This window comes from Malurus melanocephalus, unplaced genomic scaffold, assembly GCF_030028575.1.
Source record: "Malurus melanocephalus ecotype Western Australia unplaced genomic scaffold, MMel_1.1 scaffold_404, whole genome shotgun sequence".
Lineage (NCBI taxonomy): Eukaryota > Metazoa > Chordata > Aves > Passeriformes > Maluridae > Malurus > Malurus melanocephalus.
The window spans coordinates 158,612-176,255 of NW_026623636.1; the positions used below are offsets into that span (position 1 = coordinate 158,612).

A 17,644-nucleotide genomic window follows, 5' to 3' on the forward strand; every position below is an offset into this window, starting at 1 on the left:
AAAAAAAAAAAAAAAAATAAATGCTGAGGTTGATTGCCATGGGGCTGAGGGTAGTGGAGGCACTTGAAGAAAATGTAGAGAGAGAAATGTGCTTTTAGGTCATTGTAACAAACTTTTGAAGTCAGATAGAAGAAAATAGTCTAATGTTGTCATTTATTTGCTCATATGGATAAATCAGAAATAATTCTTTTGTAGCCCAGATAGATGGGAATAGTGTGAGTCACTGTAACCTGGTGGGATGGAGGAATTTTTGTAAAGGAAACTGGTGAAGGATTTTTTTAGTCATTGAATGATGTGTACTTACCTAGCTCTAGTTTGTGTCTAATTAGATTGTCCTCTGGTGATTCACTGGATATAACAAACTGATCATAGCACGAAAGATGGGATGGCATAAAAGATATGTATTCAGGAGAACTGGTCTTTACCTGCTACAAATCCTTCAGCTTTTTGTACAACTGGAAAATGTGTTTCCTCTCCTGATCTCGCTGTTTCAGACCAGGGGATCTGTCATTAAACCCTCACAGAGTGAGCCTGCAGGATGATCTGTGGGAARTGCTGTAGGAGATGCCAGAGGATTGTCACAGTGTGGGATCATGATGGGATGTGTTTGTAGGTCCCAAATGCGACTGAGACCCGGCAGCTCTCAGCTGATGTGCTGTAGGGTATGGACACACATAAGGGTACAGTGCAGTCACATCMACCAGCCCTGCACTGGGTGCATGAAAGCTGGGTTGGCCTCATGAGGTAAAATTTGACAGCTCTGAAGGGTTCCTGCAGGTGGCTGTAAATGCTTTTTCTGGTAAACTGAGGGGTTGGGGGCAGCACATACCATAAATATCCTTATGAGAAGCAAAGTTCTACGAGTCAGAGGGATCTGCATGTGAGTCATGTCATCACCGTTGTGCCCAAAGTCCCTAAAGGAGGTGAATTTAGTCCTGAATATCTGCTCTCATGTGTGAGTGATTTGTAGGGATTGGGTGGGTACGTAGTAGGGATATAGGGATTTGTAGGGATATAATATGTACTCTTCTCCCTTTGCTYAGAGACCCAAYATTAGCTGAGAAGTCYAGAGCTTTTARCAACMAAACCCTCSAAATGACTTGCCAGATGCTYCAGTTGATGGTAATATGGTGGGAGCATTCAGCCTCTCAAATGGCAGTTTATTCAGAGTTATTCCAAACCAATAATATTAATGGTGGTTTATTCCATGCTGCCCTGTATCTAGATGAAGCACATCTGTGCCAGCTCCTAATTCTTTGTGGTTATGTGCCCATCATTTATGGGAATGGAGACCACCAGCATGAGTGGTGTGGATTAAAAAAGGAGGCTGATACTTTTTTTCAGTGTCTAACTACATCATATTAACAGGAGGTTAATAGGTGTAAGATGGGAGACTTGCAAGGACAGACTTGCAGGTGATCATCATAATTCTGCTCCTTCTTCTGTCAGCAGTATTTGCAAAGGAGACTGTTTTGGACAGGGTGTATTTTCCCTCAATGCATTTATCACCTTTGTGGTTAAGAGGAGCTTTAATCATCGATTCTCAATGTTTATGGCTAAATGCCTGCTCCCATTTGCACTTSGGTGTTTGTTCTTTCTGCTGCCTCATAGAGGCTTCCTATATTTTATTTATAAGCTTGGCTCATYGTGGAGCAGGTGGTAAGGTTATGCATGACTGTTTTTAGTGCTGTGCATTTAGGCTGTGATTTCCAGTTTGGGTGGAGGCTGATGAGACTACAGTGYCTTGGCAAGACCAAGGTTCTAGCTCCCACTGTAGGCTTGTTTTCTGGAAGGTGCCATTGAAATTCAGGGGCAGGAATTCAATGSTTTTCCCTCCTACAGGCAGTGATAACCTAAAGCTTTTTTTTTGCCCCTCAAGTGAGGCATGTTGTCTTTCTCTCCCATTTTGCCTTCCTGTCACTGTGGTACCTCTGTGGTGTTCACTTTGGTGTGATTCAAGCAGAATATGTGAAACCATTCAGTTGTTTGTTTGTGGAGAAGTTTTCAGCTCTGTGTGAGTACAAATACCTTTTTAGAGAAATGGCCCTGTTGTTTTATACTTCCCATTAGGCTGGCACAGTTCCCTCTGTTTTACAGTAAATGGAGGATCTTTACATTTTGAATGGCTTTTATGAGTCTTTATAAAGCTATAATTGCTGAAAATKATACAATAATGCAGTGTTGATGTGGAGAGATGGGAGGGTGTGGACGGGCTGAAGCTCTTGTGTACCAAGATCAGTGACTGGCATTTTAGATCCTTGGCATCCTTCTGTATATCTCTCTTCGTTTTGCCTTTACATCTGAATRAGGTGTTCACAATTTTAGCCTTTAAAATATAATGCATACACAAATTTCAAATGTAAGTTAACTTCTAATTTAACTGTCACATTTAAAGTTTCCCCAATTGAAAATCAAAGGGAAAGTTTGAGCGCAAATTATTGTGATTTTGACTCAAAATTTCCAAACCTTGGTGACCTTTCCAAAGTGAAGGAGTGAACTGGAGCCTGATGCTGAGCATTTTGAGTCTGCAGAGGAGTTTTTTTCTTGCAAGTAGCCATGAGAGTAGGAAGTTAGAAGGCAGAGGCAGGAGGTCAGACATGAGAGTCAAGGAAGTATGAATGACATCATCATCCCTAAGTACCCTCTCAGAAGATGAATGAGCTCTCTCTGGTATTACAATGCTAAAGAGCATTAGAAGGTGATATGATATCCAGACAACACATAAGATAAATGCCTCCGAGGATGCTGGAACAGCTTCCCCCTCACGCCCTCCACGAGTTCATAAATCCTGTGGTGGTCTCAATAATACAATATGTGGCTGATGAGTGTTATATATTGTGGTCAGCTTCTTCTTGACAAAATTCATTTCGATTTAACAAGTACCTTGAACATTATCTAATTTAGTTACTTAAGCCAAACAACTCAGTGTAACTCTAGATACCCTTTATCTCACCAGGCTCACAGCCCTTTTGGGACACAGAGTGGATTTTTTTTTCACGAGTTTCTGAATAAAAAATAAGCASATGTTACTAGAAGAAATATCCCACCTCTTTTAAAGCTAACATAAAATGCGTTTGTCATGATAAATCTTGACGCAAAATGTTTTCATCATGATAAAACTTGAAATGCAAGTTTCATGTTCTTAATGAATTCCTTCTGAAGGGAATGCAGGCCTCCAACAAAACATGCAGAGGTGCTGTAGTGTTCGAGGTACATTCAGACAGAAGTGGATTCAGTTTGAATTTCAGTCTTTGTGCTTCAAAAGCACAGTTATTCCAGTATGATTTATTGTATCTTTTCTACAGTAGCTTTGGGATATACAAAGTCACAGTAGACTTTACTACTCACCCCCTCTTTTGTGTATGTAGACATGCCTTAGTATCTTCAAGAAGAAAACTTGATCAAAATATTTAACTGTGTGCCTCTTTCAAAAATCTAAAAAGTAAAAATACCTCAGTAGAAAATCCACTTCAGTTTGGAGTAAAAATGGACTCTGGATTTTTGGTGTGTAGCTTCGTGAAGTGCAGGGTTTTCATGTAACATGTTTAATTACTAAATTAATCTTTCCTTTTCTCAATATTTGCTTAATCATTGTTTTTATAGAAATAAAATTATGGTCATTTGAAACAAAATGCAAAACAAGAAGACCCTCACTTTAGCTAAATGCTGCTAAGTCTTTTATTCTAACCCAAATGCTGTCAGACTTCTAGCATTAATAGAAAAGTGGATCTTCCTTGACAAATGCCCCCATAAATTAGATATTAGCTTTAGTCAAACTCTGTCTCTCTCAGGAAATATTTCCACTTGCATATTCAATTGGAAGGACCTTACACGATGCCCACTTACTGCTATGAAAATCCAGGCTTCTGAGACGAAGGCAAAGAAAAATTTCTGTGAACAAAAGAATATCTGGAATAACAGACCTTRAGCTTATGCAGAGATTTCTTTTATAGAATGTGAGTTTCACTCACTTTTTGCTCTGTCCACCCCTCTATCTGTTTATCTGTTACCATTGCAGTGGTAACGTGCAGTATCAACTGGATTTTAAAAGACATAGATCTTTTATACTAGCTGTCCTTTTTTATAATACTTTTTACAAATTTAATCAATGCATTTTAATATACAATATAGTTTAAGTGCAATATACGATAAATATTCAAGCTTCATCTTAAACATGCTCTAGCCTTTAAATTGTTAAAACTGCAGTGCCCTTTCAATCTACTTACATAATGTCATAAAATATACATTTCAAGGTAAATGAAGTCAGCTACTTCAATTTAGTCCCTCAAACTGGTAGTAAATGAGAGGTTAACACTATGGTGCCAAACCCATTATTGAGTAAATTTAGCACCTTGGACAGCTCTGTAAAATCTTTATTGCTTTCCTGACCTGCTCGTCATGTTCTGTCTATGTGTTCAGTGGCTCTCAGCTCTGATTGAAAGGCAATATATTAGATCCCGAACACAAACATGCTCGGGGGCTGCTTCACTGTGAGCGTAATGACATGGAGGTGAGAACAATTTTCTGGTCACTGCAATCCAAGCACCTTGCAAGGTCTGCTGCTCTAACTTATAGAGGACTTTGGGGGCTCCTTTGTATGTGGAGCAGCTCCTATTTGTAATTTAGGCAGAGCTGCAAAGGGTTGGAGACATTCAGAAAACAAGAAGTTAATATCTTGAGCCTGTCTGTAGCAGCATTTTATTGTGTATTTTTAAAGCTGGTTTGTGTCTATAAGAAGCACCGTCAGCTCTGGAATCGAAGATACCACTATTTGACACAGGAGAGGGTTTTTTTGTGTAACATGTACTTTGTGTGATCTGAAAATGTCATAAACAAGAAATGCTTTTATTGTGTAAAAATATTGTTAGAGAAAGTATAGGACTCAAATTTACAGACTCTGAAAATGTTGGAAAAAAATATAGCCATTGAGTAGCAAAGAAAATTGAACGGTACTTGTCAAGAATGTTTCAATAAACCATCACGACAATTAGTTTTATTTACATGCAATATGATATGGCATCAGAGAACTTCCAGTGTTTGAGAACTGAAATATATTTGATATTAGGTAGAGCAGCTGTAAGATTCTATGTAATTACCTCATTTTTTAACACGGTTTTCAATCTCTTTTTAGATGCACTCTCAGGTTTTTAGCTCAGCATTATATAAATAACTATGATTAGTCAGGTAGAGCAGAAATGACTATTTAAACTTTCTTTTTTTAGTAATTTGGCATAATGACAGCTTAGGTTAACAATATACCAGAGCAGTTTGTGGGCTCTGTATCACATTCTAATTTTCCATCAGTGAAATATATACTGCAAACAATTTCTACTGAAGTGAAATAAATCCTAGTTTGCAAAGTCAAGCACCTGTGCTGTAATTTTCCATCTAAAATCATGGCTTGAAAAAGAGAACATTTTTTCAGTAACGTCTCTGTTCTTCTCTGGTTTGTATCTTCAGTATGAGGCAAAAAGGGCAATTCAGTGTTGTGATGAACAAGGATTATTTGAACCTGGATGCTGTTTGTGTCTGTGATTATACTGCTCACTGCTATGGCCAAAAAAACAAAAAAAAAAACACCCCAAACCAAGAATTGCTGCAGAAAACCCACCCCAATCTTAAAAATCAAGCAAACAAACAAAGCAAACAAACCCCACCAACAGAAAAAGGCTGTAGCAACTTAACTCCTCAGAATCTGTTTCAAATGTAGTGATTTAAAAACCCATCAATTATGTATTGCATCTCACTTCATATGTGGAAAATAATTTAAATGTGTGTTCTGAGACAGGGGTGTGTGCAGCAGAAGGCAAGCCTAAATGTTTACTGGGAGAACAAAAATCCTCCATCTCATTTTTGAATTTAGGACATTATATATGTCATAAGTAGTTACTGCAGTATGACAACTATTTTATCTTAYATTATAGAGAATTTAAAATTGAAAAAAATGCTAATATGCATCTAAAAGCTTGTCATTTGAAGAGTTGTTCAAGGATTTTTGAAGAGGTTATGGTGACAGCAAAATGAACGCAATTATATCTCTATTTTCTGATCAGAGTCTACAGTATATGAAAATTGAGCATTACTGTTTCTTTTTGGTATAAAATAWGGCTTTTGTGTAAAATATTTTAAGTTTAAAAGTTTAACTTTGTAGAAAACCGTAAAATCCTTAGAACTGGTACTATTTTTGTAAGCTACCTGCAGAAATGTGCCACGGTGAAGAGCGTCATGTTAGAATATTAGAGCAGTACTTAGGGGCTGGGAACTACAAAAATACATTGTTTTACTCAAAGGATGTTCTTGACCGGGTTTGATCRGGCATTTGGGAATCTGCTTTGAAAGATGCCTTGAAATAAAAGGAACAGAATTCTTCTGGGTTAATTCTGCTATGCATTTTTATATTTTCTATCAGGATTATCATCAGGAGGTTGTAAATTGTAAGAACATGGGAAATGCTATTGTTACTTGAATGAAAGTAGAAAATACCCTAAGAAATATTAAATGAAAAGGAAAAAATAAGAAAATGGAGGGGGGAAAATGACCAAAATGGAGAACTAAATCCCAGACTGTTTTAAAGTCAGCTGTCCATGCAGGGAATTTTTCCAGGAAACTGTGCCTGGTCCTGGGTCATCCCCTCACACACTGCATGTGATTTCCTCTTGGGCATCATTTCATGTTCATGGATCCTGCCCTCACCCCTCATACCAGGACACAAACYGAAGAAGCCAAAGGGTTACAATACCAGGAGCACAGGAGGGATTGGGTATCCTCAGAATGTGGCCCGCTGGGTAAGGTCACAATTCCTGCAGCATGCAATTAAGAATAAAATAAACACATTGAAGGGATTCATAACATGCTCTGAATGACATTGATTGCAGTAATCTAGTAAATGACCTCGGGATTGTATTCTGCAATAAACCCATGAGTGGTTTATAGTGCAGATGGTAGAGACAATTGAGTGATGTATTTTATTTTGCAGCACCAATGATTCTCACCTTTTGACTTGATTAAGCGTGTGTGTGAATAGGATGAACCAGTGATTTAACACCATTCAGCAGTTGCTGAGAGTTGTTACAATTAAGGTTTACCTGGTGGGAGAAAAAAAAAAAAAAAGAAAAAAAACCACTACAAAACGGTGCACCTAATAGAAGAGAATAAAAGATTCTAATATTTGTTTTCTCCACGAGGAGTTTATTGAACTCAGTAGAATGCTTCTGTTTTTATATTGACAGGAAGTAATACTTAAGAGGGCTGCTGATTTAGTAGAAGCACTCTATGGTATGCCACATAATAACCAGGTAAATGCATTCTACTTCAGTATTTCTATAAYATGGCTATTTCTTAGATGTATAGATAAAGCAGGGGCTAAAGGGATATGATACTACAGTGGGAGACAAGAATAAATGTAGAGGGTAATGTCATATCTGGAGTGGGGTTTAGTTTGCTTGTTTTCTTCTTTAAAGGGGKTGAGTTTAGTGTTTGTAAAAGCACCACGGAGCCGTTTTCCCACTTTCACCAGTTCCTATAYAATATGGGCAATGTACTGCATTATGTTTTGCCACCAGTGATTTTTCCAACTTCCCCTAAAGAGAACTCTAAGGTGGASCAAGCCCAGGCTCCAGCCCCATCCTTCCAGTTGGTCTTTTTATACAGAGTGTGGCCGCTGGGAATGAGACTTCCGACTCTCTTAGCACAGATGTCAGGATTTATCAGGAAGGCAGCAGATCCTGTGAGCATTAGCTCTCAGTCAGCCAGCTGGTTTAGAAAGAAAARCATCTACTTTTAGCCTTTGGACAGGGAACTATTTCATTTGAGTCTGTACGAAGAAGTTTGTCAGAGTCTCATTGGTAACTCTTCTGGCTTTTTTTTTCCTTCTTATCTTGCAGGAAATAATCCTGAAAAGAGCTGCAGACATTGCCGAAGCGCTCTACAGTGTCCCCCGCAACCACAACCAGCTCCCCGCCCTCGCTAACACCTCCGTCCACGCGGGAATGATGGGAGTGAACTCCTTTAGTGGCCAGCTGGCTGTCAATGTCTCCGAAGCCTCCCAAGCCACCAACCAGGGTCAGGAGAAGACTCATCTTCCTCTCTGTCTGGATCTTTTCTGATAAAAGTCAGGGGGACGTGCAGAGGGATGGCTCAGGGCTGGAGCAGGKCTGGGCAGCTCATCCCAGATCCTTGGAATGACACAGGATGGGCTGCCCTAACTTGGGAAAAGCACTTCTGAGTATCTCTAAATAGCTTTTTATTCTGCCCAGAGTAATACTTGTATTTGTGTTTAAATCCCACTAATTTTAATCAGCTTCAGCATGTACTTAATGTTAAGTACTTGCTTATATATTTCCCTGAACATGGATGATCTCTCAGTCTGGGCCTCATGTAGCACTTCTTTATAACATGAAATTATCTCTTGAGTGTTTGTCTATTTGATTTGGGTTTGTTTGGCAAGAGACAGAGCATTTGCTCTGTGCATTTTTCAGAGTTTGAGACTTTCATAAATTTTATATCTAGCAAAGAATAGAAGTACTTACAAAGACATTTTCAGACTTTGTCTAATTTTTAAAATACAGTGTTTTGCACTTTGAATAAAATCAGTATTGGTTTAATTCCCACAGTTTAAAGATAAAAAATAGGTGAAGAACATTTTTCTAAAAGCCCTTTGCATTATGCCTTCTCCTTTGTTCAGCTCTGTATATTATACAATTTAAAAATACTTTAATGAGAAAGTGTTAGTACRAGGCTGTTTTCTAGAAGAGTAGACAAAAATATTTTGCATTACACTAAAAWAGTACAAAATTATTTTTAGGAAAAAACCCCCATTTTGTATTTCTGTGCTTCTAGAAACATATCTTCCTTTATGAATATTTGGATGTGAATTTTCTAAAATGTCATTTCCAGAGTTAGGCAGAGATTCAAATTTTAACTTGCTGTCAAATTTGACGCTCATTTCCAACCGACACAATGATCAGACCAAGGCAAAAAGACAAAACACTCTGCATTTCCTGARGTGTGCAGTGAGCATCTGAGTTGTGTTAAATGACAGTGACATCAGAAAAGAGTTAACAACAGCCACGTGTTTCTAACATACCTTGAGTGGGTCTGGGCTCCTCACTTTGTTAATGTAGGTCATGTTTACTGCGGTTCCTACAAGCAGCYCTTTCAGAGCGAGTGTTCCTCTGACACCCTGGTGATCTTTGCTGCAGGGCATGGGTTGCCTGGGGAGCTCTGGAGGCTCCAGCCTCTCTCCTCCAGCTTTGTGCTGCCTCCAGCAGGGAGGGCTCCCAGTTTGGGTGGTCCTGGGGTCAGTGCTGTCCCTCCCTGTGCTYCCTGGCTGGGCTGAGCTCCCCCTCKGTGYCRTCATCTCCTGTTTGTGTAGGGAACCCTTGTGGGGCTAATTCTGATTTCTGCCTGTTCCCTCCCCATGCAAGGTTTCACTCGCAACTCCAGCAGTGTGTCACCTCATGGCTACGTGCCAAGCACCACCCCGCAGCAGACAAACTACAACTCTGTCACAACAAGCATGAATGGCTATGGCAATGCTGGAATGTCAAATTTAGGCGGTTCTCCAACCTTTCTGAATGGATCTGCTGCCAATTCTCCCTATGCCAGTGAGTATTTTATGTCTTTTATGTATTTTGCACATTTTCATTAGAAGGAGATAGCGGATTTTCCGTGAGGCTCAGTATTTATTTTCTGTTTTGAGTACTTGAAAGGCGCTGACCTTTGATGCACTTTGAAGACATCAGTGTTGCCAGAAATTCTCTGTTTTAATATTATTATTAATTATTATTATTTTTATTTGTGAGTCTTATAAGAGCTTACAAAGAATAATGTCTCTCATTATTTAGTCTGATAGTTTCATAACTTGCCTTATATTCTGTAATAAGAAACACTGTCCTCAACTTCTGAACAAATAATACATTTAGAACCTTTATAAAGATTAGGAATTACTGCTGGGCCTAAGCTTGATTCTTTATATTCCACTTGCTTTTAAAGTAGTATTACTTTGACTACACTGAGTCAGTAAAATGTGACAAAGGCTTTTAGATTTTGTGTTTTAATGTATGTACAGTGAATGCCACAAAAATGTAAGTCATACAAATCATACATTCCATGGCACRAAGAACTTACGGTCTACATTCCCAGTCATGGAAATATTTATGTGTAGGACTAACTTTCTGCATTTTGATATTAAAGGTTTAGTAAGCTGTTTAAATATAAATAGATTTCTATTGGCAAAGGCCTATGAACCTCTTCTGCAGCTGCTCRCTCAGCTCAGTAGTCCCTGGCCACAGGAGAAAATCAAATGAGCAGGACCTGCCCAGTTCCTCTGACACTGCTCATGAGGCATAAAGGATTTCACTGAMATCTGTAGAAAGCTGACAGCAGAATCAGGATGGAAGGTCTGGACATAGAAATGGGTTTATGGGCTGGGACAGTAGCACGGGCAGGACAAACTGACTTCTGAAGGTCTGCACAGCAAATCTGAAGTTGACGGTGTAACAGCAGCAATGAATTATTTTGCATTGCATCAGAATCAAATAGGGGATGGGAACTGTGAATAAAATAATTAACTCCAAGGCTTCTTATCTGCTGGAAATTTAGAGCAAATTATTTACCCACATAACTAGTACTTATAACCTGGGAATTGCTAACCAGTGATTATTTTTGTACGCTAATAATAATGTAACATGTAATGTTACAAAGTACCTTACTTATTAAGTTGGATTTACTGTCACAGAATCTGCACACTCTGAATTCATAATATAACATGATTGATGAGACATCTCCTTTTGGAAGCAGATGCCAGTAATGCATTTAAAATACTGTAGCAGTGTATTATTTCATATTTATGAACGAAGTCCTCTTTACAATAGCACTTCACTTCCCAGCCCTGAATCTCTATTCTATTTATATTTTGGGAGGTTTTCTTGGTAGAGCTGTCATTCTGCTAATGCCTAATCCATTGAATCAGAAAATGCTTCAATCATGACCTGAAAATTAAAAGGTGGCATTCTTAATTAAATCAATAAACTAATTGCTGTATAGTAGCAATTCAATTTAGGTGCTTTGATTGCTCTCCCTTAGCAAGTACTTCCAGACACAGAGTGACTTCAGACTAAGATTATATCTGTCACTGTGAAACTTTGAACATTTAATTTCCATTAATTGATTTCCTCAGTGTTAACAAATATGATATCAGATTCTCAAATAAGAACTTAAATAGGGTGATTTTTATCTACATAAATGCAAATAAAAYAATAATTCAAAGCCCAGATGATCAGAATTTTACTCTATAATATGTAATTATTCACAGCCCACTTGTGTATCTAAGCAGTTTCTAAACAGGACAAAGAATGAAAGTATGGGATATCTCTTTTGGTCCTTTATTTTTGTTGTTGTTGGATAAGAAGGGAAATTGGAAGTGCTTTCTGAAGATTAAAGTAGTTTGCTTTATTTTCATGAAAAGAAATTCACTTAAAAGCTTGATGGTAAATGCATGAACAAAAGGTATTTATTGTACTATATAGTAAAAYAATGGTTTAAGGATAAATGTGTTTAAAGATTACACGCTTCCCATGTAGCACATTTGCATTTCGAACACTCAGTTCAGCCCTGAAAAAAACCTGTGAGCATCCAAGAATTCTCTTGTTTCTGCAGCCTGTTATGATTGAATTCTAAGCAATGTCTTTTTGGGGGTCTTTCTTTCCTCCAGTTGTGCCATCGAGTCCGACAATGGCCTCCTCCACTAGCCTCCCCTCCAACTGTAGCAGTTCCTCCGGGATTTTCTCCTTCTCACCAGCCAACATGGTCTCAGCGGTGAAGCAGAAGAGTGCGTTTGCGCCTGTCGTGAGACCCCAAACGTCCCCCCCTCCCACCTGCACCAGCACCAATGGCAATAGCCTGCAAGGTAGGTGCAACCCAGGCTGCTCCACGAGCTCACGGAGCCTCGCCAGGCTCGAAGCAACACCCAGCTGTCCCAGGGGAGAGAAGGCAGTGGGGGATCCCTGGTGGGCTCTGTCCTAAATTTTCCTGCTGTAAAGAGTAACTGGACTCCACCCCCAGCCCACCTCGTACCCTGTAGGTGTTTGGTGACCACCCTGTCTCTAACTCAACTAATACTGCTGAATTGAGAGGCTGTGTCTTCTAAAGCACAGACCTACTGTTTTGATAAAAACAAGTAATATTTCAGCTTACTAATACCGTCCTTTTTCTTTCTTTCCTCTCTTATTCCCTGTTGTCGTCCTTTATCAGACCAGTCTTTTGTGGACTCTAGCAAGTACTCCACTGCAGGGTCTCTCCAGGGGCTGGCCTTCTCCTGAAGTACGTCACTCAATCTTCCCTTCCTTTTTGTCCTTTGTCATAGTACACTTGTGCAGAAATCCTACTGAGAGCAAATAGACCGTTACAGAGCTTGGCACGAACCTTCCCTTTCATAAACAGGAGATGCATTACAAACCAACAGCAGCGTTTTCCAGTTTAACTCACACCGGGGCAAACATTAGTTTCCACTGATTAATGTCCTCCTGTGCCAATTAATTCCAGAAATGGCGCAGGGCCTTTTGGAAAGCTTATTGAACTGTTGGTATCAAGGGGCTGCTCCTTTTCTGCATCCCTTCCCCTCTCATTACAAGGGYTCCAGCATTAGGATCTCAATCCGTTTGAAGCGCTGATGCGGGCGAGGCAGCGACAGACAAAAGCTTGTCAAAGTGAGGGTGCTGCGAAGCCCAGCTCTGCCCATCTCATTGTTTGGCTCATTCTGTTGTAAAGCCTGTGCCTAAAGCTCCCCGTGTGATCCCCTCACTGCACATCACTGTGCTGACAGAGGCGTTTTCATGCTTGCTTAGATCCAGGGGTTTCCTTAAGCAGATGCAGCAGCTGCCTCCAGCTGCCAGAGGTGGGGAAGGTTCCGTGGTTGTGCTTCCCTCAGACCTGGGATTTTTTTCCTTTCCATGAGCCTGTGCGAATTATCCAAAGAGCATCGAGTGGGAAATGAAATCCATCCTTTTTAAAGCCAGGGTCAGAAGGAGCTGTGCGGAGCACGATGGTTGCACAGAGTTCATGTGTCACTCCTCAGCCTCTGCAAAGAGGAACACTGGGCTTGAAGACAAAATGCTGAGACAAAATGCTGATAGCAACATGAATGGCCAAAAAAAAAAAAAAAAAAATCTATATGCAAGCAGAAACGAATGGATTCATTCATAAAAGCTTCGATGTATTGTGCCTGAAGAAAAGCATTGTCCTCAGTGCATGTTACACTGGTGAACTGGGACGAGAAATCCTTCAAGGTGCTCACACACACACACAGAAACTGCAGAAACTAAATTTACTAGGAAATTGTAACCAGAACTCGGGTACCTTCAGTTAGGACTTTGTTAYAAATACAAACTGTGTCAGGAATAAAACAAAACAAAATTTTCAGGTGAACAACAGCATTTAGGAGATTCATTTTTGAACATTTAAAAGAATTGGCAGTGCTGACATGCTTCAAGTTTTAAAAGCAACAGCTAAAAATATTTTCCATCTGAAATTAAAAAAAAAAAAAGCTTTTGAACACGTTAATGTTTTTTCCTATCTTCACCTTGTCCCATCTTGCTGTTGCGGAGAGAAAAAATGAAAAACAGGAGAAAGCTTTTTCAGGCACTGTTTCTCCTTTCACCAGACACAGAATTCTCAGATTCCGTGTACTCGGTTATGAAAAGCAATTCCAGGATGAGCTGAGAGCACCGGACACAAGTGGAGCTGTCTGATCGCCTCCTCATTATGTCACAACTGTAATGCCCAGAAACCACACAGATCTGAGCAGCTACCCTAATTTTTATTTAGCAATTCAGTTTTCATAATAGGAATGAGACACCAAGAGATGGTTCATTTCTAGGTCGTCACAGAACTTCGTGGTGAGTTAAAGGCACACAGCCTTTGGTCCTGTGCCTTCTGACACCACCTGAGGCTTGGAATAATCACTCCGAGATGCACTGCCTGTTGTGCCTTAATGCTTAAATAAACAACCATGTGTAAGGAGGCTGTCTTATCTCTCTTGGGCTTCTGGATACATCAGAAAGCAATCAAGCTTTCCTTATGTAGCTTAGATATCAGCAGAACTCACTAAAACAGCAGCCAGGCTTATCTGTTGTTCTCTTTGCCATGCAATTTTGTAAAACCCCAAATACATTATTTCAGTAATTTGCTGGCAGCAAATACAAATTAGTATATGATAGAAGAAATAAAGGCCATTGGTGGGGGCTTTTCTATTCTCTGCCCTCCCTTTTTGGAGGTGGTGTGATCTCATACCTTCACTGTTTCCCACWGATATCTCTGTTTTCAGGATCAATAACAGGCTACAGCTGAGAGAATTTGCATGACTAGATGTAGCACTTATGGAATAAAAGTGGAGCRATATAAATGAAGACTTGGAAAGAATGGAAATATCAAAGCTTTTAGGCAGAAAAGATATCATTTGCCTTGTAATTTAATTCAGAATTTCAGAGCTCTTCAAAAACAATAATGCTTTGAAAAAATGAGCTAAGATCTTGCCTCTTGCCATTTGTTTCCAGCAGCAAAAGGTGCATGGCTGATCTGTAACCACAGGGAAATGTCTAAATCATGAAGAGAGGAATTGCAATTATCTCACCTTTTTTTTGGGCTCCTACCCAGGGTAGACAGCTGTCCTGTCCCAARAGACACAATTCTTGACCAGTTATTGGTGACATTTCTTCATTTCTGATGAATCTTTCAGATAGAGAATTTTTTTTGTTGGAATAGCATCTTGATATTTCCTGAAGGAAAGATACTTTTTCTAAAGCAAAGCAACACCTTAAAGTGTCCTCTATGCTTCTCACTTCCTGTAGGGCTTAAAGCAACTTAACTAACCTTTCTATCCCTTTTATCCTCGTTCTCAGCTCCTTGAAGACCCCTTTTGTGGGGGGACACAATCAGTACAGTGATCCCACTTGATAAATCCCAATAATTGAAATGCTGTTGTSATGTGCCCCCTCTGAGGGTGGCCTGTTGCAAACATGCTGGATGTGTTTTGCATTCTCTTCCTCTCCTCTCATTTTATTTCATTTAATCAGCGCAGTTTACTCGAGCTGTTCTCCCCTTGCTGATTAGACTTGTAATTCTTGCACATATGGTGGTGTTTGTGGAGAAAACATTTCCCTCCTCTCCCCCTCCAACCCCAAATCTGTGAGTCTTTTACTTTGGCTCTGTTCTTATCAAATAATTGCAGCTGTAATTAAAGCACAATGAATCAGCACCAGTCACGGGGTTGAGTTCTTCCTTAAGAAATTACATGTCCAGATGTCTGGGATGGCAGGCAGCTCCAGCATTTAAATCATGTGCCCGGGAAGTGCCACCGACCTGAAGGCAAATCTGTTTTTTACCTCTCAACAAATAACTGTCCAACTGGCATTTTAGAGACAYGTTGTTTTTACAGTTTCCATCATAAACTTCCATGGTGCCCCTGTAATGATGTGCCTGCTCACGGTGTGTCACTTGGACATTTGGGATGTCTGATCTGCCTTGAGTCCCCTGTAAATAGAGGGAGATCCAGCTGGAGGTCAAGTTATGTGCAAAACTGTACCTGTTGGCTTTTAACAGATATCTCCCTCCTAAGTGAGGTGGTGGTTTCACAGAAAGAGAGGTTAGGAAGCTTAATAAAGAAATATTGATGATTCAACTTAGCCAGCAAAAGAGAAAACATCCTAAATTTACATTCACCTACAACTCAGTGTGGTTGGTGGTGGCTGCTACAAGTGAAATGAGAAAGAAACTGGTCTGCTAACCCACAAGTTAAGCAAGTATTTCAATTTCAAAATTGGATTTGAGAGTTTCAGTCCTTTTCTGAACACCTGGAAATGCATCCCTAAGTCCCAGGGATAAGTTTAGAAGGACTGGCACAGGAGAATGACCCGTGCCAGGGTGGCACTGCAGGGRACGCCCCTCCAGGGCCAGTGGTGGCCTGTGGGATTCCAGCTGTTTTCCCAGATGTGCTGCAAGTCCTGCTTTGCCTTTAAAACAGAAATAGAACATGTGGCAATGGCTGGGTTGAGTTGAAGCCTCCTGAGCATTTTGAGATTTTGAAACTAAAACCAGAAAAATAASTTGGGGTGTGATATTAATAGGGGGAAGGGACACTTTTGCTACAAGAAAAACCATAGTTTCAACAAGTCACTTGCAATTTAAATCAATTTCCAGTCAGAGGGAAACTTCCCATGATTACTGTGTACATAGTTGTCTCTTATGAGTGATACTTATATACAAATTTAAATCAAAGTACGTCTGAGTATGTTGCTAGTAAATGCCTAAAGCTCTGAGGATTTTAAAAGTTGCTTGATAATGCAGAAAATTAACTTTTTCCCTCTCTCTCTCTCTCTCCCTCTCTGTCTTCCCTCTTTTTCCTTCCAACAGCTATATCTGGCATGATTGTTCCCCCCATGTGAAAGAATTGCCTTGAAGAATTTTATTAATGAAGAGGTTGAATTCTGCTTCAGAGAGAATCTGATACAAGTCCCAGAGTGGAACTTTTTACTCAGGCCTTTTTAAAAATAAAAAAGAAATAAAGAGGGATCTTACAATAACTGCAGATTTTTAAACAAAAAAAAAATCACCATCCTTGCAAATACTGAAATTAACAATCCACAATTGCGAGGTGTTGATTCAAGTTGTCCATCCCAAGTACCTGGGAGATATATTTATTGTATGTTGATAAAAAAAATCCACTTTTTTTTTTTTGTTTTTTTTGGGGGAGGGTGGGGGCTTGCTTTTATTTCCTTCTGTTTTTTTGTGGTTTTTTTAAAGGCTTGATTTAACTCAACACCATTTGTCTTTTATAAATCATACAATGACACAAGGGACACTAGAGATGGAACTCCACATTTTTAATTTATGAWTTTTTTTWWWAAAAAAAAGCTGTATAAAGRAAAATGAAGTGGTGTCATTTACATACAAGTCTGTATGGGACAGAATAGAAGTGCCAGTTAGTTTTTCGTAGGAGAATTATGGCCATTTAATTAAGGGTCGGCTCATATATGTTGCTTATCCAGTGGTGACTTGCTAATATGACRCATTTTTAATGTCCTAATTAAATAGATATCACTCCCTAGAAAGCTGATATTTTTGGATTATAATGGCAGGGYGAGGGGTGGGATTAGTAACCTCTGTCTTTAATATCAGGCTGAAAAATTGTGTAAATAATACAACAGGAAAAGTTCATCACTGAACACCATAAGTTAGAAAGGGACTTTAAGGTCCAACCTTTCTTGACAAAAGGCTGGCAGAAGGGAAGGTGAGGATGGAAATATCAAATGTTTCCTCTGGAACTGCAAACCCAGTGCCTGTAGATGCAATGCTGGACATGCAGGAGGAGGTGAGCACAGCCCCCTATTTTTGGGTGAGATCCCAGACCCCTCCAAACGAGCGGCTGTCCCCAAACGCAGCCTCAGCTGAGCTGTGCCCTTTGGGTTGGGCACGGGGGACACAAACTGGGCCACCCTGGGGGGCTGCTCAGTGTGACCCCTCTGCCCCTGCCCTGCTGCTTTGSCCAGGGCAGGATGGGCACAACCTCAGCCGTGGTTTGCCCCCTCCCCACCCAAATCTCTCCCAGCCCAGGCTCCCACTGGCATCGWTCCTGTATCAGTCGACCCTC

General features: G+C 39.9%; 1 protein-coding gene across 1 annotated transcript in view; it reads left to right on the plus strand.

Annotated features, from left to right (window-relative positions):
* Window positions 1–16,890, plus strand: part of LOC130581355 (transcription factor COE1) — a 91,822-nt gene extending 74,932 nt beyond the window's left edge. The window contains exons 6-10 of the mRNA XM_057379411.1: window positions 7,230–7,295; window positions 7,884–8,061; window positions 9,426–9,605; window positions 11,714–11,908; window positions 16,408–16,890. Of these exons, the coding sequence (XP_057235394.1) occupies window positions 7,230–7,295; window positions 7,884–8,061; window positions 9,426–9,605; window positions 11,714–11,908; window positions 16,408–16,439 (651 nt within the window). The 3' untranslated portion in view covers window positions 16,440–16,890. The remainder of the gene's footprint in view (window positions 1–7,229; window positions 7,296–7,883; window positions 8,062–9,425; window positions 9,606–11,713; window positions 11,909–16,407) is intronic.
* Window positions 16,891–17,644: the final 754 nt, after the last annotated feature.